Here is an 8,013-nt window from a genome sequence, read left to right as displayed (position 1 = left end):
GGAAAATTATTGTTCGTGCCTCTCGTCAAATGAGCCCTCTTACAAGAACGTACAGATCTCGTGTAGCTCGAACGAAAGCAAAGACAGTATGTACGGTCGAAATGTTGAAAAGCAGACCTTTTAATTAAAACTCGAGAACAAGTGAGAGCTAGCTTCACCCCAACAAATAGTCCATTTTTCCGCGATTCTTCCCTTCCCGCAGCCATGTACGACTACGCTCTTTAGCTGACATTGCCCGAGCGGTCTCATTTGCCGTCGGCCGGCCCCTCTCTCTCTCTCTCTCTCTCTCTCTCTCTCTCTCTCTCTCATTCCCTTGCCGCGCTGCATACACAATCGAAATCGGGCGCGAACATACTTAAACCCTCTCGCTCTGGCCCGCCGTATACCCCTCAAAGCGTTCAAAGCAAAGCAGCCTCTCTCTTCTGCGCGAACCGCGAGGGCCTTTATCCATTTCTCGCTATTTTCCTAGCGGCAGCCTGCTCGCACCCCTCGCTTTCCCCGGGCGAGGCTTGCGCGTGTGCGGGGGTGCAGTCGGCCACCCCGCGATATCCGGAGCTACTGGTGGGGGTATCTCCGCCCTCCGCGCGATCCGCCCCTCGGCCGTGGGTGCGCGGCTCGTGTCGTCGGGAGACCTTCGAATCAATTCGTCATGAACCCCCGCGCGCAGCGTTGGCCCTCGCGGCTCGTCTCGTCCGCCGCGCACACTGACGGAAGCGAGCACGCGTGAATCTCCAGTATTGTGACAAGTGAGAAAAGGGACTTGGAAACGAACGAGGAGCAGGGGCATGCGACTGCGTGCGTCGAGGTCGACGATCGGCCGTCGATAACCGGCTGAAAGTGCAGCGTCGATCGCTAGTGAAGAAAGTCAAAGATCCTTGAGGCCGTCGAGAGAGCGCGTGGCAGGCGAGTCTGTGTGCGCCGCTTACGACACGCACGAGCGACGGCCGCGCTGGTGAGAGTGCGCGGCAAGAAAAAGAAGAAAAAAGCCAGCCCCTTATCGCTGAGGAAACAAACTATTAGCGTAAGATAATAAGAGCGGAGATATAGAGCTTGGATGACAGACGCATTAGATGCTCTTCAGTGAGGGAAAATGAGATGTCGGAAGAGTCGGCACGCAGAAGCAGCGCGTCCTCGGGTTCATTTTTGCCAGCAGTCCGAGCGTCAGAGGTCCCCGCGCGCCATTTGATCCCGCACTGAACGAGGTAAGACTGTCTCTCTCTCTCTCTCTCTCTCTCTCTCTCTCTCTCTCTCTCTCTCTCTCTCTCACTCTCACGAATGACCTCGCACGGCTCGTGTCGAGTACGCGAGGACGGTAATACGTAACAAGCGCGTGTCTGCGCAGGTGACGCCGAGCAGAGGCCAATTAGATGTTGAGCATGGAAATGGATCCGATGATGATGTCGAACGCGTCGTGCGACGGCTGCGTCGACAGCGACCACGACTCCGACGGCAGTAGCATGATCGTCGACCCGGTGAGCCTGGACAAGAACGAGCTCTCGCCCCAGCCGTCCTCCAGCCCGACGATGCCCTGCATGTCCGGCAGCGGCAGCAGCTCCTCTGGAGGCGGGGCCTCGCGCAACCGGAGCCGCAACTACAAGAAGACCTATTCGATGATGTCGGCGACGCAGAAGGCCAACGGCCAGGGCGCCAACTACTCCTCGGACAAGCTCAGCTCGTCGCTCATCAAGCCGCCCTACTCCTACATCGCCCTCATCACGATGGCCATCCTCCAATCGCCCCAGAAGAAGCTCACCCTCAGCGGCATCTGCGAGTTCATCATGTCGAGGTTTCCCTACTACCACGACAAGTTCCCCGCCTGGCAGAACTCCATCCGGCACAACCTCTCGCTCAACGACTGCTTCATCAAGATCCCGCGCGAGCCAGGCAACCCGGGTAAGGGCAACTACTGGACCCTCGACCCCCTCGCCGAGGACATGTTCGACAACGGGAGCTTCCTGCGCCGCAGGAAACGCTACAAGAGGCCGCCCCCGCACTACGTCTTGCGCGACCGCGCCATCATGGCGACCTTCGCGATCTGCGGCGCCGGCGGCGAGCGGGGACCCTGCCACCCCGGCGGCGGGGGCGGACACCCCGGTGCCCACCCGCTGCCCTACCCCGGCGCTTACCTCGCGCCGCCCGCCGGGCTGCCGCTGCTGGACTTTCCCTCCTCGGCCCTCGAGGCGCTCAAGCTCCGGGGCTTCCTCGAGCCGCCGCCGCCGCTCTACAAGCCGGTGCCCATCAGCGCTCCGCCCGCCAGACACCAGATCAGCGGCAACCCGCCGCAGGCCAGGACGAGCCTCGGCCTCGCGCCCACCAGCAGCGGCTCCGCCGTCGAGAAGAAGAGGAGCTTCAGCATCGACGCGCTCATCGGCAAGCAGGTGAACAGCGCCGGCGAGCAGGGCCTGATGCAGGCCAGCGGCCTCCTTGACCTCAGCCCGCCGGAGCACAGGGAGATCAGGAGCCAAGCCTCGGCCTTCTCGCCGCTCGTGTAAGCGCAGCTGATCTGTCGATAACGCCCTCGGACGTGTCTCTCATGGTATTATGCACACAAGCACAGGCCAAAGATTGTATTTATTTATATTTTAAGTTCTCTCGCGGTTTCGTTCGCGGACTCTTGCCATTATGCTATACATACTATACATACTATGAAAGAGAACCTCGATAAAGTGCAATAATTGTCGCGGATGATCGATGCATACGTATATAATACTTAAGATAATAGAACTCTCCCTGGCTGAGTTTTGTAAATTGTATTTTTTTAGATAGAGTGTAATTAACGTTCGTTGAATTCATTTATGCGTATAACCACTTCGCGCGCGCGCATTGTTCTCATCCGTATAATTTTTGTGAATGGAAAGCCGGAGACGTGCGGCTTGGGACGTCCCGCGTTGTTGCTGCGCAAAGTTTCGGGAAACTTTGCTCGGTTTACCATGCCTCGTGACGAGTTTCTAGTTGAATACCGTGATGCTATTACAGTACTTGTATGTGACAAACGGTTCACGTCAACATCAGATGTGTACAATAGGTTCGAAATGGCGATGCTCTATGACACGTATTTCACTTATTAACACCGTTTCCGTGATTTTTAATTTTTTTTGCCTTGCAGAAAGAGCTCAGCAGCAGAGTCGGTCCACGTAAGTTTTAAGATCTTGCGAATCGTCGTATATAAGGTTGTCCGCCGATTACCCTATTTGTACACGTCGTAGTTTAATAATAGCATTGTAAATACACACACAGTCCTTGATTCGAAGTGTACCGAGCACTTCACATTTCTGGCAGCTTTTTTTATTGGATAGTAAGAGGGTAGCGTGCGCATTCGCCGAAGCGCATGCAACCGGTCGAAATGAACGTATAGTGTACATATGGTGATGTAGAATTAGATGTATACGAAGTAAAGATAAACATGCGCAGCCACAGAGCTGACTCCGAGCACAGATTACTGTTCAATGCGATAGCGATTAGATTTTTCCATTTCGTTTTTCCATCGTCGTTCATACCTATATACATAGTTATTGTTTAACATTCAAGGTATGCTTGAAGTATTATGGCTGCATATCCTGTAATTCTTTTAGCTTCGGATTGATTTAGCTGTAGAATCACGGTGAACGTACAAATAAAGTCTTGATATCCGTGTACATTGATTTGACTCTCGCAGATAAATAGTTACCACACTTCTTGGCGCGCATCTTGAAAGTCTCTCGAGGAATTTCGACCGGCGACGATGTTGACCGAGAATATTTTGAGGCCGAAATGCGCGAGGATGAGAAAAAAAATTGTGTAAAAATGATGATTGTGCATTAATGTGTATATGGTAAGCTGTCTAGAGATCGACGTTTTACGATTATATATAGCCATTTAAGATTGCGACGTATAAAATAGATCGACAGGTGTATAAGTGATAAGACGTTCGAGAAGTGTTGCAAGGTGTATCAAAGAGACACTGACAATACCAATAATAGATAACGTACATCCGCAGTTAAAGCAACGAAAGTCACACCGCAAGTCTGAGCTTTTGTTACGCGTTAGCTTCGACTTCCTTATTGGTCGATATGCCACCTACACACATTGTATAAAAAAGTGCGTTTGCGAGGAGCGACGAATTTCGGCGCAACGTTTGCGCGAATGATTTGCTGTTGCGTCGCACGTATTAATTTCGAGCTCCAGCACGCAGCCATCGAGCGAATCGAATGCATAGTATTAATTTGTACCTCTCGCGGTACACGAAACTCCTCATTCCTGTAGCTGGTAAAATATGAATGTGTCAAAACGATAGATTTATAATATATATTATAAATAAATAAATATATGATAATAAAGTATACTTGAGTATATCAACTGCATTCGTGACAGGAATATATAATACAATACCACCAACACACCCCCACTCCTCTCCATCAGTACACCCAGCCGCAGCGAAAAACGCCGTGAAACAATTTCGAAGATTGCAGCTGTGTCTGCGCGAAGATGTATTAATAATGTACGCCCTCTCCTCGCGAAAGAATTTAATTTAAAAGTGGCCGTGGCCAAGAGAAAAGACACAGCTCGCGCGCGCGCACACGCTCGTGGAGTAATAACCTATTTATTCACATTGGCCGTATACGAGGCTCGGAGCAGTTAGGCGCGGAGGTGAAATAATGCGAAGTAGGGGGGAAAGAGCAGAGGCAGCAAAAGCGCCGGCTGTCTAGGGGATGAGCAGGTTTCCATTGCGTTTTAATCCCCTCTTGGATCGCGCGAGCGCGCGCGCGTCGAGCGGGCGTTGCAGGGACGCAGGCAACTTTTGTCGCTTGGGGTGAGAATATTGCATTCCTCGATCGTGATGAAGATAACAACTCGCTCTTGTAAGCTCGAGCATGTGGGTGGTCCCTCGCGTCTTATATATCCGAGATCAGCGAGAGAGAGAGAGAGAGAGAAAGAGAGAGAGAGAGAGAGAGAGAGAGAGAGAGAGAGAGAGAGAGAGAGAGAGAGAGAGAGAGAAGCCTGGCGTATTTCAATCCGCCGCGGCAGAGAATATGTTTGCATCCCGCGCGAATTCTGCGCGTCGATTTTTTCGCCGAAGAGGAAAGCGGCTTTTGCCTCGCGACAAAGACACAGGTTCCCATGATCGCGTACAGCAGAGCATTACACGCTCGAGTGTTATTTACCCTTAGAATGGGAAATAATCTGAATACGAAGGGGTAAGACGCGCGTCGCGCCTCCGGATGGACCCGGCGGGCTCATATCCGTGGTGACAATACAAACCGAAACAAACACTTACCGGCACGTGCCGGACACGTGACCGCCGGGATATATTACATTCCGTGTGCACACTCACTTGACAACCGATTGAAGGGCCTCGCGTCTCTGATACGCATCAGTGTGCTAGGGTGCTCATTCGCGGCGTATTACACGCGAGCGACAAGTTTATTTGTTTATTCGTTTTTAATTGCGCCCGCTCGTTCTGATATGCGTCCGAAGTAAAGAGCTTGTTATTTTTTATCCTTTGTTTAAGATGATTTTTAACAATTATCGAAAACTTCCTTTGAGTTCTGACAGGAAAAACTTTCGCGTGATTTAACATATCATAGGGTATGGCGTGTCCTCGAAGTTAGTCTTACATATGCGCGGGCACAATACGAAATTCTTCGCCGTGGTGATAATGGCGGTATGCGATGCTTACAGATATTGGATTCCATCATGTATCACCGTTCGACCTAATGCCTCTAATGAAAACTATATACTTAAGGGCCAATTTTAATTGCACATAAATACGATTAATACAAAATTATTTGAAATTGTTATTTCAAACATGAAGCTTAAAAAGACAGATGAATGAGGCATGTTAATCATCTTATTCGTTCTCTGATTGGCTGTTTGTTTTACAATATAATTTACACTAAATAAAACGCGTAGTCTTCAGTATCAGAAAATCTTAATATAAACAGAATCCAAACCGGAAAGTATATTTTTTAAATTAGTTAATGAAGACTAAATATTTTTGTTATTCTATTCAGGCTCCAATAAAAACCTTACCTGTTTAGAATAAAGAAGTCATAATTTCTTAGAAAAATATGTTTCTTTCTGACAGAATACAGCTACCCCCTGGCTTGAGTTTTATTACCATGAACGTAAATACATATAAATTCTCAATCATATCGCAGTCTCTTCAAAACCAAACAATTATTTTCATTTGCTTTTCTTCGTGAACCACAGCAACAGCAATCCTGATGAAACGAAAAAAAAGATGTTTCAAACGGTAAGCCTCATTCTCTTTAGAAAACATCAGAACACCTAGGGAAAAACAAAGGGTTGCTGCGGCAAAAGAAAGCCCGCACGTCATCTCTCAAAGAGAATTAACTGCGGACTAGAAATAACATGGCGCCTGTTATTACGGTCTTGCGCTCGGGCGAGCTTCTCTTTCTCTCTCTCCTCTCAATGAGAGAAAATCAATGCCGGCTGCGGGCGCACAGAGAGACACTTTCCGCGGAAAGAGGGACTATATATATATATACATTGTACACAGTGAAGCGAAAATGCACCTCGTCTTTTTCCGCCTCTCTTATCGCTCGAAGCGCGCCCGCGTTTAAATACATCTTCCGCAGTTTCGCGAGGCAGAAAATTTATATAAGTACGGGCACACGCGAGAGATTGCTCGAGAGTACAAAAGGCACGCGCAACGCATGTCTATTTTCGCGTGTATACGTCCTCTCTCTTTCTCTCTCTCTCTCTCTCTCTCTCTCTCTCTCTCTTTGTCTCTCTCTCTCTCTCTCTCTCTTTGTCTCTCTCTCTCTCTCTCTCTCTCTCTCTCTCTCTCTCTCTCTCTCTCTATCTACTTCGTCCATGAGAAAACTTTGCCCAAGAATCTAATATCATCTCTGGTACACACGCATTCTGGAAATTCCGGCGTTTCGCCTTGTGGAGAGAGAGGGAGAGGGAGAGGAAGAGCGTAGGCAGTCCAGCGACAATACAGTCGACGCGTGTGTATACGTGCATCAAAAGATTCCGCGAGAAGCATATTCGGCCGCGCGCAGCCTCGGCGAATGATAAGCATGGCCTGCGCTTGTGTGCGTATATATAAGCGGGGGTGTGTATAATACCCGCAGAGAGAGCCCCACACATACATACACGTATATAGAAAGCGCGAGGACGACGCTGGCGCTGCAGCCGGCAGCAGTTGCTATCTTAGCCACCACAAAGCAGTGATAACATTTTCCCTCCTGGAATAGAAGCCTAGCAACCCTCCCGCGCGGCGGCAGCAGGTCGATATCCGGATAACGTCGACGGTCGCCGGGGCAACTGGGCCAGAAACCACGCCTCCACAAACATGGCCGTTTCTCCTCTCACCCGCTCTCCCTATTTCTTTCTCTTTCTCTCTGCAGCAGCCCTGGACGTGCGCGCGGGATTCCCCGCGTCAGGATCTTCCTCATCTGCCACTGCGACGCTGGATGTGCGAAGCCACCGGCGCACGGTATGCTCGCTCGCGAAAGGCTCGAATTATCATAATATTGCTCAGCGCTGGCTCGGAGAATGCCAGCTACTTGGATAGTGGATGCTGTTATATCTAGCGTTCGCTAACCGAGGTCGATCCAACAAAAATTCAGATTTACGCATTTTTTTTAAATTAATTTTACTAACCGACTATGTGTGTCTGTATACATCCATGCTATTTTTCCTAATATCCCCTGATCAATCATTTTTCCCGCTAAAAATTCAATCGTCACTCGCCTGATACATTAAATTCAAGTTGTACCAAGTGACAATCGTTTCTTTAATTATATTTAAAGAAATCATTCATGCTCAAATTGTCACTCCGTATAATCATAATCCACATACAACCCATTGCCAACAATAGTTTACATACCTTATGTATAATTTTTACGTTCTAAGTGATTTTGAAATTCAGAAAAACATTGGTGTTGACCTTCTTTTAATCCCCTTTTTAGAGAGTGAAGTTTTAGCTTTTAAGAATGAAGTATTACCCGCTTGAAACGCAATCCAAAAGATTGGAAAACGTGCGTTTTTTTATGCTCTCGCTTT

General features: G+C 49.0%; 1 protein-coding gene across 1 annotated transcript; it reads left to right on the top strand.

Annotated features, from left to right (window-relative positions):
* Window positions 1-629: 629 nt before the first annotated feature.
* On the top strand, window positions 630-4,340 carry LOC100114412 (forkhead box protein D1). The gene is made up of 2 exons (XM_003426907.4): window positions 630-1,202; window positions 1,343-4,340. Exon 2 carries the CDS (start codon window positions 1,368-1,370, stop codon window positions 2,490-2,492), a length of 1,125 nt encoding a protein of 374 aa, XP_003426955.1. The 5' UTR covers window positions 630-1,202; window positions 1,343-1,367; the 3' UTR covers window positions 2,493-4,340.
* Window positions 4,341-8,013: the final 3,673 nt, after the last annotated feature.

Source organism: Nasonia vitripennis, chromosome 4 (genome assembly GCF_009193385.2).
Source record: "Nasonia vitripennis strain AsymCx chromosome 4, Nvit_psr_1.1, whole genome shotgun sequence".
Taxonomy (NCBI): domain Eukaryota; kingdom Metazoa; phylum Arthropoda; class Insecta; order Hymenoptera; family Pteromalidae; genus Nasonia; species Nasonia vitripennis.
The sequence above is the reverse complement of the archived record's forward strand: the minus strand, read 5'-3'. Positions and strand labels throughout refer to the sequence as shown.

What these genes read in the sequence shown, in the direction of transcription:
- LOC100114412 (XM_003426907.4), top strand. Translation starts at nt 1,368, where the DNA reads ATGTTGAGCATGGAAATGGATCCGATGATGATGTCGAACGCGTCGTGC.